This window comes from Podarcis erhardii (assembly GCF_964252035.2).
Source record: "Podarcis erhardii genome assembly, chromosome: 1".
In the NCBI taxonomy this organism is placed as follows: Eukaryota; Metazoa; Chordata; class Lepidosauria; order Squamata; family Lacertidae; genus Podarcis; species Podarcis erhardii.
The window spans coordinates 105,218,088-105,242,681 of NC_138497.1; the positions used below are offsets into that span (position 1 = coordinate 105,218,088).

A 24,594-nucleotide genomic window follows, 5' to 3' on the forward strand; every position below is an offset into this window, starting at 1 on the left:
AAACGGACTCCACCTTCACATCTGTAAGAATATTTCAGAGGGTGGGGAGGGTGGTGGTAGAAGAGATGTTTCTAGGCCAACTTCTGTTCACTTCACTTCCCTAGACCCACCTACCACCAAAACAGCTGCTGAGGCAGCAACTCTCCCAGAAGCCACAAGAGAGGAGCAGTAGACATCTGTCATACCATGACTCAGATGGGACGAGGGCAGGGTTGGGGGAAGGCAAGATGAACTTTACACCCCACAACTAGAGGTGCTGTATGTGTGTTCTTCACTGTAGTTACGTACAGTAATCCCACATCTCATGCAGTGGTTTGGAGCCAAGGGTTCCATGTTTAGTCTAACCCTTGGAGCCACCCCGTCACTAGTGGGTGAGCTGGGGAAGAGAGCATCCTCAGCACCCCAGAACTGGTGTGCTGAGAAGGACTTGACTAGCAAGCAAAGTGGAGAGGGTAAAAGCTCTTTTTGCGCTGGTTTTGCTTGAGTTGCCTAGCATGATAGGAGCCTTTAAGGTCTCTGCTTTGATTGGGAGGCAAGGCCCACCCAGCAGGCCAGCTTTGGAAGGCTAGGGATGCTTACACAAGAACCTGTGGGAACGTGCATGGCCCCACAAGATCTCATAAGAGCCTCCCACAGCCTTCTAGGGCTGTCTCATGCCTTGCCTGGCAAGCAAGCCGGAGAGTTTAAAAGCTCCTTTTGTGCTGGGTAACCCCTCACATATTTGGCCCAAAAAGAGCTTTTAAGCTTCCATCTTGCTTGAGACATAGACAAGAAGCATTAAAACACAGTTCAAAACACATTCCATCTAGGGAAAGGCACTCACAAATGAGGGCACAGAGCAGGGCTGGTGAGAGGGGTGGGCCAGGTGAGGGGTGTGGCTTTTGGAGAGCGCTGAGGACAAGAGACCTAGATGCTTCTGCCCTATGGGAAATCCTTCCATGTGCAGACATAAAGCCCACAGTGGGTCTCCACAGCCAATATCGTCAACTTTTGGTTGGAAGAGTGGGTTCCTCAATGCCATATTATAGCTGTGCCTTATGTTAGAAACTCTGAGTACAAAAGAGGCATGTTGGAACACAAAAGCCATGGAGGAACTCCCTCAATTCGTTGTGTGCTTTGTATCTCTTTCTAACTTAAAAGTTAGTGGGGTTAAAAAATGAATTTATTATCCTAAAATTAGTGATCTGAAGGTGTCTAAAAATGAAAGCAATAGCTGTAGATTCCTACATCTTGGTTATTCCAAAATGACCACTTACCCTACAGTCAGGGTGGGCGGCAGTTGCAGCCCCTTGCGGCATGCCCTCCATTCCAGGTGCAGCGAGGAGTCATGTCCCAGCGGCTGGCCATTTTAAGTGCCCCGGACCAGCTGTATTGTATGGTGGAAAGCCCATCAAGCCAAATGTTTTAACTTCCCTATCAGGGGGCACCAAGCACGAGGAACCTGGATGGCGGGCCAGAGCAGCGAAGTTCTCACTCTGGTTCTCTACTCAGGGTTAGAAGCTTTTCCACTCCATGAAAGCGTATCTGCGACAGACAGAACCTACAGTCAAATTATCCTGCAAAGGATTCAGTTGTTATGCTTTTACAAAGGCGAAATTGTGTAGAGCAGCTTGCTGTCTGAGTATCAAAATAAGTGACGATGGTTATGGGAGGGAAAGAAGATAGTTAACAGGTTAAAAAAAATACAGTAAAAAGAGCAAAATTGTGTGAAGCAGATCGCCGTTTCAGTGTCAAAAGAAGGAGGTTCAAAAAAAAGAGAGATATTTAACTGTTCGAAAATAATATGCTTGCTTTGGCAAACGAGGAATTAAACCTTTACTTGGATGCTGTAGACTTTGGAGACTCATGTAAGGGAAACGTAAAATGAGTCAGACTTACAAAAAAATCAGGGAAGTTTTAATGTGTGAGCAATACTACAGCATGTTCAATTGGAGCAGGCTTGCTGACCTCACAGATGAAAACACTATATAAGATCTGGCAGCCAGATGTTCCACTAGAAAGTCAGCAGCTGCTAGAAGGAGTCTTTCCAGACCCGCTTCAACAGTGACTGCAAAATACTCTTAACAGAAGATATGATTGTGTTGATTTTTCTCTTTGCCTTGCTGTGGGATACAGCTGCTGGCTGGGGGTTCAAGGACGGAGTTCTACATAACTCTATCTGGCTAGGTAAGAGGTTTTTCATTTATTTGTTTTGTTTGTTCATTTGTTTCCATTTGCAAAGCCTTGGCTTCAGGGATACCCACAACATTTTCCAAATCACTGCTTCAGTTGTCACGTCCCATTGATTTAAAGGCAGCATCTTGCTGCAGCCGAACAAGAATTCATTTGCATTGTTTTGGCTTAATGTTCTTTATTTTACTTTTTTAAAAAAAAGTGGTGCAGACATTTCATTTGTGAAAAAGAATGCCTAGAAATATGAGCTGGGAGAATGATATTATCTGGAAGCTTGAGATGAATGGAAAGCTAAACCTCTAGAGAATGTGTGTGAGAGAGAGAGCAAGAGAAAGAGAGAACTAAACAGAAACAGCTGTGCAAGATACATATCAGCCTTTGCCTTGTACATATATGAAATTCCTTGATGCTTCATATACAGATATTTTGGGAAATATACATTGTGAACGAAGTGGTTTTAAAAAACATTTCAGAGCAGTTGTACTTCCCCGTTCTCTGTATCCCATTTTTGTTCTGCTGTCTTTTGACTTTCTTATGTCTTACTTATTCTAGCATCCTCCTGCCTTCCCTCTTATTTCGGAACAGCTGAATCTTACTTAGGAAAATAAAGATTGGAGCCTGTTCAGTATCTCAGTAATGGTCTCTCTTGGCAGAACCAGAAATGGATAGAGAATTGGGATGGAGAGAACTTGAGAAGGGGGGTGGAGTATTGTCAATAATAGCTCTGTGTCTTCTATAACATCTAGTTCCACTTTATACTGGCACAGAATAATAGAATTGCAGATACCCCCAAGGGTCATCTAGTCCAACCCCCTGCAATGCAGAAATCTTTTTTGCCACAAAATAAAATGCTGCCCCAATAGTGACCTCAGGGCTGCATTCTTAGCCATGAAGCACACAGCCGGGTAAATTCTCTGGCAGCTGACATAGAAACCCTAGAAAAAGTCTCATGTGGCCAAGATATTACTTACAAATGAAACAACAAAGGCAGTCTTGTCCATTTAAACACAGCTGTTCTACAAGAAATGTCCCCCCCCCCCCCGGCTAAGGTGCAGGAAGGTCAAACTACGAGGCTGGTTCAAGTATTACACTGTGTGCTTCAAATGTGATGTCTGAGGAGGTGGAAAACACATTCAGGTACATGACCTGGGTATGTTTAGAACTTGCCAGCGCGGCGCTCAGCCCAGCTCAGTTCAAAGGAGCTTATGATCAAGAAAGAGCACTAAGTGTTACAACCCAAGACCACGACAGATCCATTCTTTGCCCTTTGGGGTTTTTGTTAAAGAGCAGATCATTAAGCCTTTCCGTTACTTGCATTTCAGTGGAACGCAATCCATTCCTGATTAAGACCATTCTAAGAAGCACATTTGGACTTGCTGGAAACCACTTCCCAGAAATACATGCATGACATGTGGGTGGATTATGGACTTAAGGCACAGAGATCATATTTAAGCTATCTTTGACCTACCTGTTAGACCACTTCTCCATCTAGCTCAGGACTGTGTACACCAGGAATGAGGACCCTGTAGCCTTCCAAATATTGCTGGACTCCAACTCCCATGCTCAATGGCCAGGGATGATGGGATCTGTAGTCCCAACGAAAACAGAAGGGCCATAGGTTCCCCAACCCCTGCCTACATTAATGGGTGGCAGCTCTCCAGGATGTCAGGAAGTGACATTTGCTTTTATCCAAACCAACTTTTGATTGTTTATGGTGTCTAGATGTTTAACATAAAATTAGCTAGCCCTTTCAGAAACACTAGTAGAGTAATACCTAGGTCCTAACAATACTGGGCAGTATGCAAAGGAACAAAGACATGCTGAAACCCCAACGAAATCAATATGCAGCATTGGAAGCTGAACGTCAGTGCACACTACTGTGGGGGAGCTAGCAGGAACAGAGTACTTGCAGGATAGTTCCCTGTGTGCCTGTGTCAGTACTTGGAGAAGGGGAAAGCTCAGACTATAGACCAGGGTGTCTTAAGGGCTCAGAATATGGATCACGAGAGGTGCCCTGTGTTTTTAAGTCAGCACACCTCGCCTAATATGTGATGGAAATATAGTCAGAGGATTGCAGAAAAATCCTGAATGTCAGAGTATCTTACTCATGAATTGTAAATGCGGCAGGGGGATGAGGAAGGCGCAATAAAACACTTGAGTGAAACAATACATTCCCAGTGCACAAACCAATATAGAGGCCTTAACTACACACGATGCTGGTTGTGAATTCGCATTGCAGTTTACTCTTTATTTCAGGGGTGGCCAACATGGTGCCGCCCTCCAGATGCTTTAGCTTACAGTTTCCATCAGCCTCAGCCTGCGTGATGGAATGGTCAGTGGGATGCAGGGAGCTGTGGTCCACAACATCTGTTGGGTACCGCATTGGCGACTCCGGCTTTATTTAATTACAGGCACCGAGGAAGGGATGTGTTAATTGAGAACACAGCATGTGCGGCTTTACCATGCTGTCAACCAGGGTCACAATGAAACTTTGTGCTGTGCTTAGGCTTGGCACTGCAGGGAGGCAAAGTTCCTATTTCTTAGTTTTGCAAGAGTCAAACATCTTTCTTGAGGGTAGCAGTTGCATTGTGTGAAAAATCAGCATTTTCTTTGAAGTCAAACTGCATTGTATTTTAGCTGGGGTTAACACATTCTTTTTCCTGAGGTGACATCCACACCATACGTTTAAAGCTGCTCAGAGATCTGCACTGGTTGTCCCATTTGCTTCTAGGCCAAGTTCAGTATGTTACTATGAGCCTATAAATCCCTTAACACAGCGGTTTTCAACCTTTTTAAGTCCATGGCTCCCTTGACCAACTGTATTCTTCCTGCGGCACCCCTGTGGGGCTCAGGAGCCCACTTATGTCACCTCTTGCCTGCAGAGCTGGCAGCCTCTCACCCTTTTCCGAACGCTCTCCCTTTTGGAGTGTTCCTTCAGCTTAATCTCCTCTCCCCTCTCCTTGGGAGTCCTCTGGGCAGCTGGCACCACTGCCCCTGTTCTCTGAGCTGCCTCCCCCTGCCCCAAAGAGAAGCACGTCCTCACACTGCCCCACAGGGGATTGGGAAGAGGATGCGCCCAGCCGTAGTGGCCCAACGGAAACTTACCAAAGGTGAATGTGAGGCCAGCACCTTACCTTGGGAGGTAGCAGTGGCAGCAGTGGGTACTGCAGGGCCTGCATGGCGGAAAGGCTCCCCTTCAGCACTGGGCTCCCAGGCAGGCCTTGCTCACAGCAAGCACAAGAAAGGCCAGTGCAGTGCCTGCCTACCTGCCTGGTCTCCCACTTGTCCTTCCATGCCCAACAGCAAGGGCTGGTGGACTGGCTGGCTGGCTGGGCTCCCTTGCCTGCTTGCTTGCTTTCTCCGAGGCCACCAGGTAACTTCAGGTAACTAGCACTCCCTGGCCAGCCCCAGAAGCACCATTTGCCTGTGGAGCTTGTTGCTGGGGCTGCTGCAACTAACAGCTGTGCAAGCCTTGGTGAGACAAAGATGCTAGAGGCGGGGACGGAGGCCAGAGTTGCCTGCGGCACCCCTGGCCATCATTCAAGGCACCCCAGGATGCCATGGCACACTGGTTGAAAACCACTGCCTTAACAGCTTGGGACCAGTTTATTTGTGAGATTGCCTTACCTTGTATGTGCCCGTTTGACTGCTTTGATCTGCATAATGGGCACTGTTACAAGTGCCCCATGAGACTTGTCCACATTTGCAATAAATCAATCATTTAGCATGGCAGCACCTACACTTTTGAACTCCTTGTCTATAGTCATCAGACAGGTGCCTTCCCTATATTCTTCTTGGCAACTGCTTAATATTTGTTATTGTTCAGGCAACCCTATCCAGACCTTCAGAAGTTATATGTATTTTATCACTTTTTAGCTACTGTTGATTTTAACTATGCTTTGAATGATTCAAATACTGGCTTTCATTTTTTTAATTAAAAATGTTTTATTTTATATTTTTTGCAAACTACTCAGAGGTTTTTCTCTTATCAAGGAGTACATGCATTTTGGTTACACAAATTAATAAATATTCCACATACTTCAAAGTGTGATCCCTCTGCCCTGCTGCTTAGGGGAGGATCCTCCTGATCATTCTAGTGGATGTCTGCCCTGAAGTCCTGCTCTGATAACAACACAGTGTGTTGGCACTAAAAGGAATAGGCCATGTAGCACGGGGTCCTGGTGGTTGTCAGGCTGTATGTATATGTATGCATTCCAGTTGTTTATAGTTCACTTTTTCCAAAGGCTCAAAGTGGATAAGCAGAAGTAAAACCAAAGACCCAGGAATAAAACAAAATAGCAAATCAACACTATTGAAATTAAATAAAAACAAAAAAAATAGCCTAACTGAAAAACGGATCAATTGAAAGTGAACAGAAACTATATATTGTATGCCCTGTGTGCAATTTATTACCAATAACTTCTCCAGCAGATTATTCCAGAGCTGAGCAGCAGTAATAAATACCATACTCCTTGGAACTACCATCTTAATCCAATAACATAGTGGAATAGAAAGCAAGGGATACTGCTGATACTGTTTGATATAGGGGAAATGTGGGAGACCTGAGTTGGGATGACTGAATCTGCCAATTTTTGTGTCTTTCAGATTCCCATTTTTCCCCCATCTTAAATTCCGTTCTCCACATTTCCACATGGAAATTCAGTTTAGTTTGAATTTCTCCCAATAAACACATTTTTGCAAGCAGTTTTTGTGTGTTATCCCACCAGCTGCAAGGCCATGGTGGTGTTTCTGAGCTACCCACCTCTGGTGCCCCTGATAGAATAAGGGTTTAAATTTCTGTTGTGGAAAAACTCAATGTCCAAGCCTTAATTCATTTACACAGCCCTCCCTCCTGCAAGCATAAATATTTCTAAGTGCACAGATGGGCTTGTGATCTGCATGGAACATTTGACAAGAGTTTCGTCCAGGACTCCCAGGGATAATTATTTCCTGAGCCCTCTGCCATTTGAGGGGACAGCTTTTTACAGCTATTGTAATAGCATCCAGCTGGGGGATTTCCTGCTTTTTGGTGTCAGCACTAATCCCCTCATTTCTCCAATGCAAATGCATGCAACTCAATTCCATGGTACAGTCAAAAAATCATAGAAAGGATTCTAGAGGGCAATGCAAGAATCTCAGCTAAAACATCCATGACAGATGGTCATACAACTTCTGCTTAAAGACTTCCAATGAAGGGTCCACCGCCATTACAATGTCTGCACCTCTCTGGGTAGTTATAGAAACTGGTCTGTATTGATGAGCTAAGGATGCTCATGAAATGAAACTGGCCTATGAGTCCTTAGGGAGCTTTCAAAGGGGTCAAGTGTGGCTCAAGAATATTTAGAGAAATGAGATGAAAAGAAGCAGAGACTGTTGTGTGCATTACTAGGAAAGGAAATAACACTCATTATCTTCTCAATTACTCAGTAGGGCAGAGGAAGAAGAGAAAAATGGAGCATCAGCACAGCATGCAAAGTCCCCATCATATGGACTTGTACTAAGACTAAAGCCTTCTGGGACATGATATATAATGAACTGAAAAAGGTCTTTAAAAATACTTTTAGAGTATTTTTACTAGAGGCATTTTTACTGGGTATAATAGGAGAATAAATTCCTTTAAAAGACATACAGTGGTACCTTGGGTTACAGACGCTTCAGGTTACAGACGTGTCAGGTTACAGACTCCGCTAACTCAGAAATAGTACCTTGGGTTAAGAACTTTTCTTCAGAAATCACGCAGCTGTGGCACAGCAGCAGCAGGAGGCCCCATTAGCTAAAGTGGTACCTCAGGTTAAGAACAGTTTCAGGTTGTTATGGTAAAATCTGGGTGCGAGGCTGCTCTGCCAGCCAGCTCGTCGGACTAAGTCCGCGGGTCCCTGCGGAGGAAAATGAGCTCAGCCGGAGACAGGAGCAAGCTGCAGAAGATCCAAGTTTATTGCGCAACAGGTTCAAGGCGAGATTGAACAGTGAGAAAGGGGTGACATGAACTTTTAAAACTTCCCTCCATGTCCCAGAATTCAGTGCAAAATACATCCCAGTTACATCATGAATACATTAAGAAGAGTTTGGGTTACACAGATTACATCATGAATACATTAAGAAGAGGTTGGGTTACACAGGATTAACATATGGAGGAGGGAGGGGGAATATGCAGAGCTGGAGATATGCGCAGATAAGCACATCCTGAGTACCAGTGATGAGAAGACAATGGTCCATGTACGCATAGTCTGCCACCTGGCATTGCCCGGAGGGAAGGCTTGCTTGGCAGAGTGATTTGATAGGATTAGGGTCTTGAAACCTTGCTTGAGGGATTATGGAGGACAGGGGAGGTGTCATGGAGTCCTAGAGAAATTGAGCAAATTGGCACGTTGATTTTCTATGAATTTTATAGATTTTAGTTCCTTTTGACATTGACAATTGGACTTGGAAATAAATGGATATATTGTAGCGAAGAAGAAGGTGAAGAATATATGGGGGCCCCCCTTCCGTATCAGGTTAAGAACGGACCTCCAGAACAAATTAAGTTCTTAACCAGAGGTACCCCTGTATGCTACTACGGCTGCAAGGACACTTTTAGCACAGAAATGGAAGCAGCAGGAACTTCCAACTTTGAAAGAATGGCATACTAAAAAGATTGAATATGCAAAACTGGCAAAGCTGACAGGGAAGATCCAAAACCAGCATGACGAGCTGTTTGAAAAGGACTGGAGTAAATTTATACAATATATGAAAGAACATTGCAAACATTTGAAAACGTTTGCAGGTCTTACTTAAAATATTTATAATGTTGATATGTGGAACTGGTTTACAAATACGGACGTAAATTTCTTTAAGGATAAAAAGAAGGTAAATCGGGTGAGATAGGAATACTAAGATGAAAAGGTATACCTATGAAAGCCAGGGAGTGGGAGGGGGGAGGTCGAGGCTCAGGATGAGCAAAGATGTAAGTGATGTTATGATTTCGTTGGTATGTGACAAAGTATAAAATTTAATAACAATTATGTTTAAAAAAAAAGTCCCCATCATATACAGCAAGGGCAGTGCTATTTTTCTAGAAAAAGAGGTGACAAAACTCACCATTGAACACCACCCTCGTTCTCTTTAAATGGGAATGGTGACCACTGATTGTGGCTTTTTAAATATTCAAAACATCTTAATCCTACTCTTCAACTAAAAATAGCACCTCAAGGAGTTTGCAAATGTTAATAATAAGACAGCCCCTGCCCCCAAGTTTATAATCTAAAAAAGCATGGCACAAAAGGAAAGGAGATGGGTGGGAATGAGAGGAAAAGCAAACTCAGGCACTTTCTCGGTTACAGAGTTATTGTAATGACCATCTGGAATGGAAGGATTTCAAGGAACAAAAAGTTGCTGGTCTTTCAGTAGAGCCGGTGGGAACTGGAGTCCCACAACATCTGGAGGGACATGGCTTAACCATTTCTGGTATATACAGTGGATTTTTAATTTAAAAACTGAGGAGAGAAGGCGGAGTACAGATGCTGAAAGCCTGTCCATACCAATAAAATGATTTTTACAAGAGAGCAAGAGAGATGGAAGTTTCTGATTACTCTCAATAGATCTAGACCACCCACAGGAGCAGGTCAGAAAGACTGACTGCTGTAGTTTCTGCAGCAACTGCAAATAAAATCCCAAAGAAGACTATCAGGAACAGCTTGTTCATTCTAAAATATATAATTTTGGGTTTGTTTGGTTTTAAGATTGAAAAACCTACATTCTCTTGTTGACTTTTGAACAATGATACACCAATAAAATATTATTATAACAATACCCACAAGAACATACTAATAAAAATACCCTGTGTTGCATCCAGGAACTTGCCCAAAGAAATTAAATGTGGAAAGCAATCATTTTCCCCTAATTATCATTGCCTTCCTAGCAATACTTTTGAGCTTTTAATAAGCTTTTCTACTAGATTACATGATGTATATTCAGATCTTTGCCATGCGACTATTTTTGTTAACTGACTTTCTTTTCTACCATCTCCTATTCTCGCAGGGTGTTTCATACCAGTTGTGTACCAGGGGCTCTTGTCTTGTTGCTTCGTTTTGTTTATCTGTGTTTTATGCTGAATTATTATTTCATTCCCTGCGCTGTTCCAAGAGAGCAGCGTGACACTGATGGGCCTTTCCAGGCACATTTGGTCTCCTGGGAGGACCACGCAGCGGTTTACTGCTGTAGGTAGCCAAACAACATCAGGCAAATGTCTCTCTTGTGAAATAACAACTCTTCAACAGCAACTATATATCTAGCTGTAGTTGCTAATTAACAGGGATTTCTTCCTCCAACTAGGACAGCTATTGCAGGTCCTTTGTTGTGGGGAAGATTACAGTTGCTGTCCCACGAGCTCACTATGGCAAGGCATGAAAGGGGGCATGTGCCCTGGGAAGTAGGTTGGGGGGTGGCAAACAGCATCACATGTGTGTGTGTGTGCGCGCGCGCGCGCGTGCAACGTAGGGCAAACTTGGCACAAACTCATTCATCCAGCAGGAGTAGAGAAATCTCTGTCCTTGGCTGCCATGAGTAAAATGCTGGCCAGCAAAAGTGACAAAACCCCAAGGTTCTTCTATTCGCAAATGCACTGTGTTATTCCTCGCTTTAAGTATTCAATTCATACATAAGTGAATCGAATGAATTTTCCTTAAGCACAGGAGAGGTATGGGGCATACTGGAATCTGCCTGTTCATTTTTTGAATACATGGACTTTATGATTCTCGCTGCCAGGAAAAATCACATCCCCCACTTCCAGTTTCGTAGATTCGTTGGCTCAGGAATATTTGTTGCAATAAACATTTGCTGAAATTTGTTGTTATTAGCCAAGTTGGAAGAACTTAAGAAGATGGGGGGAATATAATAACCTGACCTTTCTGCCAAAAAAAAGAAAAGAAAAAGGTTTTTCATACTACATCATCCAGTCTTTGTGGGGGTCTAGGCAAGGGACTTGTCCTGTACTAATATTATAATCGGTGTTCGTGGGGTGAATCAGTGTTGGCAAAATTACTCAACAGTGACAATTCAGTGTTAAAGGCCTTCATTAAATCAAAGTTGCTGGATACTGTTTAGTTCCCTCCCTTTCAGCCCCCCTCTGTTACCTGTTTTTTCTGTGACAACACATTTTTATATGCAACAATAACATCCAATAGATTTTTTTAAAAAAGATGTTGGTTTCAAGTTGTGAAACTCTCATTATTACGCTGGCTGCAAATGTCCCAAATCCCTATTCTACTTGGGCTACAGTCCTATGCATGCCTCATTTGGGAACAAGTTCTAATTAATTTTCCAAGCCAGCTTCCATAGAAGTATGCCATTATTCAGATGTTTGATCATCCCAAATCTATGGGTATTTAAGCCATTCCGAGCTGGCTGTTTTGAATTTCTTTCAACAGATTAGCCCAGGCATTCATAATTTTGTTACCAGTTTGTCTTTCTGTAACCATCTCCTCCAATAGCTGTAGAACTTGCACTTTGGCATCTTACAATTTGTTCCTGCAACCGCCGCAAGCGGCAGAGATGAAGTAGTAGATGGTAGAGATAACAAATAAATATTGGTGTGATGTGGCCTGTTGGTTAAAAATCATGAACAAAACCTCGTGGCCAATCCTGTTTTGCAGAACAAGTACAAACCAGAGTTGCCCAGTTTAAACATTGTGGCAAAGAATGGTTTACCTCAAATCAAAAAAGGGAGGAAGGAATCACTGTGGAGGAAGGAACATTATATCCTAAAGCTCCTTGAAGACTCATTCAAATAATGCCAAACCACAGTTTAGGCCAGGGATGAGGAACCTCCAGATAGTGTTGGACTCCTGCTGTCATAATCCTCTATTTTTGCTAGCCGAAGCTGGTGGGATTTGGAATCCAACAGCACCTGAAGGACCACAGGTTATCCATCCCTGGTTTAGGCATTGCATCTGAACCAGCCAAAGAACCACATGTGGGACCTGACTGGGCACAAAACGTGGACAGTAGGGACACATTGTGACCAAGAGGGCCAAATCTTAGTAAAGGGCAGGCATGGGAGGAAAGGATGAACTGGGAACTTAAGCATGGATGAATAGGTAGACAGCCATAGGTATGACCAGTAGGATAAGTGAAGAAGATCCAAAAGATCCAGGAACTCAGCAGTAAAGCATTTAACTTTGAGAATTTAGTTGCCAGCCTAATTTCAATTTTAAACTAGCTTGAGACTTGTTTGCATTCAATTTAACTGATGTTGGCTCCCCCCAAGCAAATTTTTGGAGTCATAAATGTGTGTGTGTGTGTGTGATGTTGCGGAGGATTAAATTTTTAAGGAATCCCTAGCCCCTTCTCAATCTACAGCCCCCAAGGCTTTTTAATTAAAAGCTATGTCAGGCTTGAAGCTAGTTTCTGTACATGATGTTCATGTGCCCTAAAGCCATCTGTGGACGCTAAAATTAATGTTACTTGCTGTCAGAAGAGCAATGGCAGAATTCCCTCACTGACACCCAGAGAAGATTTGATAGATTGCTCATGTTTGCATTACACGGAACAGCATCCTGGGCTAAACTATCGGCGGTCGTGAAGAGTAGGACACCTGCTAGATTCTTCAAAACTTTGTTTCCTTTGTTTTAAAAAGAAAAGAAAAAGATCACCGTTTGTTGCTTTGGCTTCACAGAACGAGCGGCTGGAGTGTACCATAGAGAAGCAAGGTCTGGAAAATACCAGCTCACATATGCAGAAGCAAAAGCAGTGTGTCAGTATGAAGGAGGACATCTAGCCACATACCAGCAGCTGGAGGCTGCAAGGAAAATAGGTATGAGCATGCAATATATGCGATCATTTGGCAGTCTGGTCCAGCAGGAATTCTCCTGCATGCCACAAAGTCCCCCAAAGTGAAAAAGAGCTACATAAACCCACTGGGCTTTTAGTGAGGAAACATCTAGAAGGCAAGAGATGGGGGGAAAGCTGCCCAGAGTGCGTTTTGTCCTTTGATGTTCACACAAACTGTCCACACTGTTGATTGTTCAATGATTGAGTCTAATTTCAGTTCACTCATCTGTTTCCTTTTCTGTTAAAAACACATCTGTACGAACAATGCTATTTGTTACAGAAATTGACATGCAAGTAGTACCGAGGATGAAAGTTTAAGAACCCTATGGACATGGATTGAAATCAGTTTGGTTTTATTAATCTCCATTACAGTGGTACCTCGGGTTAAATACGCTTCAGGTTACAGACTCCGCTAACCCAGAAATAGTACCTTGGGTTAAGAACTTTGCTTCAGGATGAAAACAGAAATTGTGTGGTGGCAGCGCGGTGGCAGCACATTAGCTAAAGTGGTGCTTCAGGTTAAGAACAGTTTCAGGTTAAGAACAGACCTCCAGAACAAATTAAGTTCTTAACCTGAGGTACCACTGTATATCAAGGTTGCCCACTATCCCCAATGTGCTACTTGGCTGTAGGTCATAGCTAATTCAATAGGACTTACATCTAAGTGGGAAAGGTATGTGCAGCACAATCCTATACAATGTCTACTCTGAAATAAGCCCCATTGAGTCCCATGGAACTTGCTCCCAAGTTAATGGGTACAGGAATGGAGTAAAAGGGATAATTGTTGGAGCTGCTATTCAACACAACTAATGTGTGAGCTCAAGAATCAATTAATATAAATGGCTTCAATGAAATGAAATGTGCACAACCCCACACAGCATGTGAAGAGGCCTAGAAAGATGCAATCTGGCGACAAAGCAAGCAACCAAAATGATTAATTGCCAGACCATTTGATAAATGAGTACAGTGTGTGATAAATGGTCCTATCACACACTTCTGACTCTTTTGCTAACTCCTCCACCTAGAAAGTTATCATTCTAAGTTGTAGTACAATTTTCTAGCTCTCAGGACACACCTGGGACATGTCAACCTCTCAATTTTAGGCTGAGATGCTTATTTCAGAGAGCTGAAACTCTCCCAGACTTGTCAGCACTAAGGTAGTCTTAAGCAAGGTGGTAATAGGCTGTTTTTCTCTACATCTCTACATCCACGGGCTTCTATTTGCACTAGTGTGATGAGTGATATTAACCTGGAGAGTACCTGAAGATAATGCCAGGCAACAGAGATGCATCAGAGGCAACTGCCTTAGAGAGTGAATGCCCAAATTTCAGTAACTCAGTGACTTACACTAGTCCGACATCTTTAAAAAGCAGTTCTAAGACTAAGATCTAGTAAGCATCTGCATCCAATTGTTGTTTATTAGTTTAAAGTGAAAACAGCTCTTTCCATTGTTAAAAAAGATGACACATTTTCTAATAAAATAAAACAAATGAAGCATACACGCAGCATTTTATGTGTCCAGGGTGGAAATTGTTTTGCTTGCATGGCTTAATTCAATTTAAACGAACTGTGTGTCAATTACATTTTTGGCAACAAGAACAAAAGGTCATTAATCTGAAGTACAGTGTTTCCATCTTAAGCCAGCACTGGGCGTACATGACATATCCTTCCATCCCCCAGGGTATCATATGTGTGCGGCTGGCTGGTTAGCGAAAGGAAGAGTTGGCTATCCCATTGTCAAACCTGGAAGCAACTGTGGCTTTGGAAAGACTGGGATTGTGGACTACGGCTTTCGGCTCAACAGGAGCGAGAAGTGGGATGCTTACTGCTTCAACCCTAATGGTGAGTGTGCAACAAACAACATTTTCGTAGTCAAAATAAAAAAATAATAATTGTCCAGTAGCACCTTAGAGACCAACTAAGTTTGTTCTGGGTATAAGCTTTTGTGTGCATGCGATTGCAAATCTGTGTGCTTTTTAATACTCTCAAGAGAAATTCCAGAGCCAGTACTTGATTGCTCCTTTCTAGTGGGCCTCATTACGTATTACATAACCCAAGGAACTCCATAGCAATGTAGCACCTATTTCATAATCCGCTGGCGGTATTTTATGGAGTGGGGAGCCGCCCTAAATCACCTGCTTCTTTTCCAAGTCAGCGGGGTTTTCCTTCCCCTCTGGTTAGCATAAATGTTCTGATTAGCAGAAAAACAAGTGCCCAGAGATTTGTGGATTTAAGCTTCTTATATTCAGGGCTGTGGTTGATAAATTTCCATTCCCCCCCCCCCCCCCCGGGGTTCGTCTGTAGGGACAAAGGGATGGAAATATCTGTTCAATACCCAACTTTTCATTGAAGTACGTACCTTCTAGTTCTTAATTCAGCCTCCCTGAAATTCTAAGAGGCAAATTGTTGTTTTTATTTTGCAAATAAAGCTAACTGAAGATAAGGACACTTCTGGGCAACAATTTTCCCAGTAATGGTAGTATCATTATCATTATCATCAGCATCATAAATTTTATTTATACTCCGCCCTCTCTGGCCGAGACCAGACTCGGGGCGGCTAACACCAAGTATATAATATATTAAAAACACAAAATCAAACGATTAGTTTAAAATACAATTTGAAATCACATTTAAAATCAAAATAAAATTAACTTTTAAACAAAATTAAAAGTTCAGTGGATAGTACCTTGAAGACCAGCTACCTGCTAGCATGGGGATTTTGTGCCAGAGTGTGTAATCATACAGTTCTGAGTGGTTGCACACTAAGGATGGAACATCATATTATTCAGGAATTAAACTCCAGTAATTAAGGGGGAAATAAATAAGAACAAAAGATCCACAACCAGGATCTACTGCCAAAAATTACATCCCGTGTTGAGTTTTCCCATGTATCTTGTTGGTTCACTTGCCCCCCATTGAGAGATCATGATGGTGAAAAAGAGAGAGAGAGAGATCATGATGGTATGTCTTGCTAGAAGCTACCAATGATGTGGGGAAATGGATGAAAAAATATACAGTGTGGTGATGTCACATGGTTAGGGACCCTACACATTTCAGCAGCAGCTCCATATTGGGGATGATATTGTTCTCCAACAAACAATGGCTCACTAAAAGTCACCTAGCTGGCACAGAAGTAAAGTAGGGTTTAAAACAAGGTACAAGTTAAAACAAGGTACAAGGTGCCAATTAAATCTGCATCGCTAATCTGCTGCTTTGGCCACTCCTTTCCCTTCCAAAAGCTCAGGGCAGACTTTGTGCAGTTTCCTATCGATGACAGCATTCTGGAGACCTCTGAAATCTTTGTGAACATCCCTTCATTTGCCAAATTTACTTCTTGAAAAGGAATTATGAGGAAAACAGCTGCTTGCGCAGGCAGGGCAAGTCCCCAGGCAGCATCAGTCCCAGAGTCCAGCAACATCCAGGCTTACTTCTCTGCTCTTGCCAAGGCCTTGTTTTCTGCAGCCAATAGTGTCAACTCTAAAACGACTGACATAGCCCTATGCTTGATTTTCAGGGAAGCCCAATGCTTTCTGGCTAGCCTCCCAAACAGGCCTGAGAGACTCTCTGCTTTTCCTGTGATTGCTTGTTATTTGGCCTCAGGCTGAGTACCCACAGCACTTCATTCTAGAATCAACAGAGACTGAGTACAGTGGTACCTCGGGTTACATACGCTTCAGGTTACATACGCTTCAGGTTACACACTCCACTAAGCCAGAAATAGTGCTTCAGGTTAAGAACTTTGCTTCAGGATAAGAACAGAAATTGTGCTCCGGCGGCGCGGCGGCAGCAGGAGGCCCCATTAGCTAAAGTGGTGCTTCAGATTAAGAACAGTTTCAGGTTAAGTATGGACCTCCAGAACGAATTAAGTACTTAACCCGAGGTACCACTGTACTTCTGCTGAGGGGCTTATTGACACTTCCTCTTGTCCCACTGGGGAAACCGCTCTTTAGTGCTCAGTCAGAGGAAATTTCTTTTTTTATGGATTCGCATTTGCTCCGATTTAGCCCTAAAAAGCAGGTTTTCTCTGAGAAAGGAGTGAGGCAGAGAGACTCTGGGGCAAGGGAGTTCAATGGGCGCAGTTCAGCCCCTTGTTGCATCAGGAGGGGGTTGCTGCGTGCTTCTGCAGCCATGGCATAGACAGAATTTGCAAAAGCTGCAGAAGAAGTCAAGAAGCTGAAGACCCAACCAACAGATCAAGAAGTGCTGGATATCTACAGCCATTACAAGCAGGCCACAGCTGGAGATGTAAATACAGACCGTCCTGGGATGCTTGATTTCAAAGGCAAGAGCAAGTGGGATGCCTGGAATTCCTTGAAAGAAATGTCCAAAGAAGACGCAATGAAAGCATATATTTAAAAAGTGGAAGAGCTGGAGGAAAAATATGGAATGCAATAAACCCCTTCCTGCATGCCTTTAAATGGAATAATGCCTTATTCTACTATCTTAAACTGTGTTACACAGTATGGTAGTGCCACTTTCCATAATTAACAGCTGTGTAAATTTACTTCTAATGGTTTGTATAATAAACACTATCAAATTCAGAAGAATGGGGGGGAAGGAGTGAGGCGAGGGGGGAAACTGCTCAGACTTAGACTTGTGCTTTCTATGCACAAGACAAGTGGAAATGTGGACAAGCGCAAAGTCTAGATCTGTTGCATGCTCTTCTTCGCCCCTGAAAAGCATTTCTTGAGAATGAAATGATGACAAAGGGGCAGTAAAAAAGAAAAACAGTATCATGGACAAAGCTTTCTTGTTCTGTTCTTGTTCTTGTTACTTTTATTTATTTTTTTACTCCTATGAGTAACAAGGTCAAAATATGTCTACTGAATTATACCATTGGAGACGGTGTGCTGGAATTTAAGTGGTTTGGGTTTGGAGAACATATGGAAGATGCTTGCCTGGCAGTGTCAGAAGAAGATTCCAAAATGATTGTTTGTTTTTTAAATAAACATGCATTCATGTGCCTGTAAATACAGTAAATGCAGTCTTAAACCCAATTATATTGCTTTTCCTTTAACAGTGCTGGAATGTTTCATAGTGCATTTTATACTATAATAGCTCACCATCAAAAACAGCATGGTTTTCTGGTGCAGGAAACATTTTCTTTCCTTTTGCCATTTTGTAAATGCCATCATTGCAGCAATCAGGTTCACGTGTTTAGTACATGAAGCGCTATGGTGACTAGCACTCTCTGAGAAATGGTGGGGGAAACCACACTTTGCAGTTATCAATGTGAAGTCAAAACAAAAAGCTGTGTGAATAAGCAGCTGCGTAACCTCTCAGGGGAGGAGAACCCTCACAGATGTTGAACATGTCAGGGAAAAGAGGGAGAGGCAACCTTCATTCTTAGAATTCAGATTAGTCAGCCTATCTGTGCCTCCTGTTTGGCTGTCTCCTCTGAGAGGCAAGCTAAATCTTTTCCAAATGTATTGTTTGGGTGGTGAGCATCATTATCAAACCAAGTTGTTGACCTTGGCTGGTTTATGTCTGTTCCTTTCATTCGGGAGGTGGGAATCTTCGTATTTTGTAAGTGATATTATTCAACTTTGAGGCAATAGCCAAACTTCCACTGTGGGGATAAAAGCAATGGATAATATTGCAGCATTGTTTTAGCCTACATTCGATACATTTAAAGCACATTCAACACACATGTAAAAAGCACAAACTACAATTCCCAGGACTTACTCTTTCAGCTTCAACCCAACCCAACCTGCAACGAGTGTCTAATACTGTAGGGAAACACTGTAGCGTTGTTATAAACCACTCTGCAACTAAACTTTCATTCTAAAGGGGCTACAGACTTCCTTCTTCATTAAAAAAAATGAAAGCTCAAAGTTGGGGCTCCCTGCTGGCTCCGAGTCTAGTAGAGCAGTACTCTTTATATCCTTGTTTTTGTACCCTGGTGAGCGTTCTCCCTTAAATACTAGAAACACAGTACAATATGATTATATGGATGTGGCACATTACAGTGATGGCAGGTGCCAGTATTAATTTTGGTTACCTGTGTCTCGCCGCAAGTCTTCTCTGACATTGTGACAGCCCAATTCAAAAGGCAAATTTCCTCTTGTTTTATTTCTCTCCTAGGAAAAGCCTGCGGGGGAATCTTCACAGATTCAAAGCACATCTTTAAAACCCCTGGCTACCCAAAGGAATATGAAAACGATCAAACTTGTTATTGGCATATAAGGGTGAAATACGGCCAACGGATTCAAATTCAGTTTCTCGACTTTGATCTTGAAGACGATACAGCGTGCATGGCTGATTACTTAGAAATATACGACAGCTATGATGACGTAAATGGTTTTGTCGGCAGGTAAAAGAATTCCCACATCTTTCTTAACATATTACACCATACAGGGGTGTGGAAACTTCATCCAGGAAATAAAAAGACTACCACCACATTTTATGTTCATGGCTTCCCATCCTGGTAATTATAATTTGTTAGAGGTGCCTGGAATTGTAGCTCTCTGAAAAGTAAACTACACTTCCCAGGTTTTGCTGGGGGAAAGCCACATGCTATAAACATATGATGTAGATACGACACACATCTATTATTTGGATATGTTTATCCCACCCAGTCTCAGAGGTTCTGAACAATAGCATCATTTATTTACACAAACAGCGAACTAAGAAGTGTTAATAACCACACACTTTTTCCAACTTCCCCCCACCCCTTGGTTTCTCGCCCTTTTAGATCCAACCCAGGAATCCTTCCAAACTCATTCATTGGAAGTATGTTGCAATTCCCAGTCAATCCCCACCCATTCCCCGACTCTGCAATTCCTCCAAAATATTAGAGCAGAGAAAACTCAGCTCAGCTCATTTGTGGTCTCTTGCCTGTCATTCAAGTGAAGTTCTTGGACTTTCCATCAATGGGGGATTTCCTCTTAATACAAAATAATACCAGATTCAGATGAGTGATTTGCCCCAGGACCACAGCATGGAGAAACAGGTCTAAAACCCTACTCCATGCTTGCCCCGATCTCCTTATCAGCCCTCCCAGCTGACACAATTTGTCTAAAAGCATCCAATCATCTATCAATTGGCCTTCAGTTACTAAAATGTTGATATTTCAAATAACCAGTTTTCTATCAACCATGCAAACAGAATTGTGCATGGCAAAGGGAGATTATCGTCATGGTTAATACATTCAAAAGAAGCAAAGTTATGTGTATAGGCCACTGGCCTTTTTGTTCCTTCACGTCCCTGAAAACCTCCCAGTCCCTGAAAAGGTTCCCATTTGTGCCAAACATGACAAATCTGTTGAGAAGTATCCAAAATCAGTTGAGGACTTCAGCCACTTTGCAAATTACCATTGTTGTGGCATATGAGTTACTTCTGTGTGATTATCTTACCTGATGTCTTCTACACATCATAACGGTGGCATCCTTCACAATAGATCACCCAGTGTAAGTTCAAGCTGATATCGGTCTAGCAAAGGCTTAGGTAGCCACTGCAGCAAGTGTGTTACTGAATTTTGGCTTGCCTATATTTAACCAGTAAATCAACTGTCATGTTTTTCAGGTATTGTGGAGACGAACTTCCAGAAAATGTAATCAGCACAGGTAATATTATACACATGCACACCTCCACACAACCATGGACTAAGACAATAACAGTTACTTCTCAGACTCTTAAGAAGTGCTGCACAACAGAACGTTCTAGCCAGAGAGGTCGTCACAAAGGCCAATTCACAGATGCAGAATGGCTGAAGTATTATAAACCTCTGCATTACTTCCTAGGGCAGGGATGGAGAACCTGTGGCCTAATAGATGTTGATGGACTAAAAATCCCATCTTCCCTGGCCTTTGGGACTGATGGGAGTTGGAAGTCCAATAACATCACAAAGACAACAGGTTTCCCATTCCTGTCCTACTCACATGCTGAGTGGCATTTATTATCTTTGACAGTGTTTCTGAGTGCACTTAAGAGAAAAATAAAATCAATTCCTACGTCGGCTCCTAATGCTCCCCCTGTGCGTAAGCAACGCAGCCATGCGACTAGAATTGAAGATCGCATCCTTAGAAACTTGCCTGTGGAAGCAAGTCTTCAATTATTGGTTATCATTGTGGCATAGATTACCAAACCACTACCTTGTCCAATGCTTATGGCGAGATGAATTCTCTAGCCTTTGGACTAGTAGAATTCATGCCAAACTCCTGAGTTATGGAATCTCTCCTTCAGATTCCCTAAAACTAGACCAAATTACTGCTCAAAGACTGATCCGCCAAAGACTGGATGACATCGATCTACAGCGTAATTATATGCTGGGGGGAGGTGTTTGTTCGCCTCAGAACATTGGTATCACTTTAACTTACTGCGTTCCATCATACCTCTCCTCCCTTTCGACTGTTGCCCATAGACTGGCCTTCACCAAAGCGAGGTTCAACGTTTTTCCCTCCAACGTCCTGAGACATAGATTCTCAAAGGGCCAAGCCCCCGCCATGTGCGAATGTGATAAGGAGACACCGGAGTCGCTCCAGCACATTATGTTCACTTGCCCCCTGTTCAATGTGCCACGGGCAAATTTGTTGGGATCAATCATTCAGAAACTAGAGGGTTCCCCACCAAATTCCACCTTGCCCAAATCTTGCAGGATAAGGATACTCATACGACCCTGAAAGTGGCAAGGTTCCTGGTCGCTGTCCTTACCCAAAAGCGACGCCAAGGAGCACTACAAGCTAACTAAGGCGTAGTATGCCATTATATCTTATAGTATTTTATTGTTATAGTGGTGTTTTAGCGGCTGTTTTTCCCACGTGCACAAGTTGTTATTTATGTGTCGTTTTTACCTGTATGGGCCTATGGCCGTAAATAAAGTTACTACTACTAAGAGAAAAATGCTACCATGTGTTTTGGCAGAAAGAATGAGAAATTCAAAAATTATTTGATGTTTTATTGGGGGGGGGGGTAGGTGTTTCCTCAATAGAAGTAATTTTTCTCTTTCTCTGTTTCTCGTCCTAGGTAATGTAATGACACTGAAGTTTTTGTCCGATGCTTCAGTAACGGCAGGAGGCTTTCAGATTAAATACATTGCTTTAGATACACCCAAAAAGAGTGATGGGAAAAATACAACTACCCAAGACAACAAAAATTACTTAGCTGGAAGATTTGGCATTGTATAAAAGAACATTGACATGAAAGAAGAATTTGCCTTGGATGTTTATTAAAGACATTCCCCTATCCCCAAGCACCTACTTGATGTTCCTCCCAGTGGATCCTATTCTCCATAATTTCCTGTTACCTCCTCCCAATGTGATCTCTCTTTTTTGCTGATCTTCAGTGATGAATACAACCTCAGTGATACACACCCCTTTGGACTGATGCTTCCCACCATCATGTGATTCCTCCCTTGACTTTATCTGCTTCTCTACCTGTCACCATAAATGGGTTAATAAGCCTGTTGTTTTTGTTTCAAGTTTTTAGCTAAAGTTCCAAGGGGCCATGCAATTGTGTGCAAATAAGTCCCCTTCCTGCTTCACAGCTGCTCAGTGATAGCCACTTTGAATTGTAAGCAGTGATCATTTCCTTGAGCCAAAAAGATGAAGAAATATTTACTCATAGACCCTATAATCATTGTACTACATTTGATGTATTATTGAGATTTCTAAATATATATTTATCAAACTTCAAGAGCCATGTTTTTCCCTTTGTTGGGAGGGGGAGGTCACTCTGTTTCTAAATTAAATTTAAAATTAAGACAATTTATTTACTTAATTAATATGATGATGGAATCCTGACTCCATTTTCAGGTTTACAAGTTCCTTTGCAATCAGTAGAATGTCACTGAACTCAGACTACAGACTACCGTAATATTCACAGATTATGTGGAAGATGAAACAATCAAACCAGATTAAATTGTCAGTGATGTCTGTGAACCAGCCAACAAAACTACAGGTTCTGGTTCAGGAAAGTCAAGAATGGGACTCAGCAAAGGCCTCAGAATAGATAATTAAAAACCAGTCTTCTGGAAGCTGAAAAGTCATAGTTCAGTGGTAGAATCTATAAGGGCAGCATGCAACTAATGTGTCCCATCAGTGCAAGGATTTACACATGTGCAATGGAACTCTCCGCTGCACCCTCCTCAAATCAGACTTTCACAAATTCTGGCAGACTGACTGACCAACACTGACTGCCTCACATTCTACCGCATATCTCCTCCTCCAAACATGCCCTGATAAGAACACCCATTGCTGGGAAGAAATCTTGTTGCTAACCAGAAGTCTTAGACATGCCTCAAGGATGCGCTTCAAGGCCATACTTCAAGGCTCGTTTCAAGTTTGGCAATACACCAACAAAAATCTGTTCTAGGGTTTTTTCCAACACTGTGGAGCTGATTTGGGGAGGTTGTGGAATACACATGTAAGTCCATGCGCTGATGAGACACAGCAGTTGGATAGTGGCCTATGCTTCACACACATAATGCCAATCCTTGGCATCTGTCTGAAAAGGCCAAGGAAAGACCCATCTGAAACCTTGGGCAACTGTCAATATTGATGATTCTGAGCTAAATGAGCCCATGGTCAGTCTAAGGTAGGGCTGCCATATGTCTGGAATTTCCCAGACATGGCAACCCATGTCAGAATTGTCGATTTTGCCGAATTTCCTCAAAAATAGCTCAAAAACTTCATTTTCTTCCCCTTGATATTTCCAAAAAAATCTCAACAACTTTTGCGTCCAGATTTTCACTTTGTAAATGTGGCAGCCCTCGTATAAGGCAACTTTTTGTATTCCTGCCAAGAACTTAAAACTGCGAGAAGTAATCTCCTTCATCAGTGGTACAAAGGCTACTTAATGGGATGGGCAAAGCAGAAGTTATGGAGTTGCACAATAATATATCAAAGAATAAACACACATCTGTATCCCAGCAGTGGCAGGGAGAAGAGCAGCTGGGAAGGGGAGTTGCCGTAGAAAAGCAGATGGGAAAAAAAGGTTAAACACTCGGTCCTACCCACATCATTTTTCCAGTCCAAATTGCCTCTTTTGCTGAGCTGCTTTTCATTGGAAAGAACTGCCACTGGAGATTAAATACAAGGATATTCTCATGTAGCCTGTGATTTGACCCTCTGCCATCCTGCTACAAGAACGGAATCTAGATGGACGCTACTAATCTCTGCCATCTAGTGGTCTCAGTGAATCCCCTCTATTCCTAGTTCCTCTGGTGATTGATGTTGCATAGAGGGGAACAGAACTGCAGCCCTACTCACAGATTTCAGTGCCTAGGATCACAAATAGGCACAGGTTATTTTGTATGCCTCTGCCAGCCTAGCAGTTACAGCTGCAACCTTGCAAACAATCTGGGTTATTTTGTATGCCTCTGCCAGCCTAGCAGTTACAGCTGCAACCTTGCAAACAATCTGGTATTAATAAGTGCTGGGCTTATTTATGTTCTAGCAGTTCAGAATCCCCACAGACACACAATTATGCAAAGGACCTGAAGCTTTCAAAAATGTAATGCCTACCCAACTTTTCAGTGTATCACAGCCAATATTACCTATGGTAGTAAAAACAAGAGAAAGCTTCCAAACATCTCATCACTGCATCGAAGAGCGCTCACATGAACCTGAGGCTTGTCAATGTGCCCTTCTATAACCTGGCCATGGTTTAACTTTTATT

At 42.6% G+C, this 24,594-nt stretch overlaps 1 protein-coding gene across 1 annotated transcript; it reads left to right on the top strand.

Annotated features, from left to right (window-relative positions):
* Positions 1–1,986: 1,986 nt before the first annotated feature.
* TNFAIP6 (TNF alpha induced protein 6) lies at positions 1,987–22,611 on the top strand. Its single transcript, XM_081873513.1, has 6 exons — positions 1,987–2,166; positions 12,824–12,961; positions 14,659–14,820; positions 19,063–19,291; positions 20,503–20,543; positions 21,943–22,611. Exons 1-6 carry the CDS (start codon positions 2,073–2,075, stop codon positions 22,101–22,103), a joined length of 825 nt encoding a protein of 274 aa, XP_081729639.1. The 5' UTR covers positions 1,987–2,072; the 3' UTR covers positions 22,104–22,611.
* Positions 22,612–24,594: the final 1,983 nt, after the last annotated feature.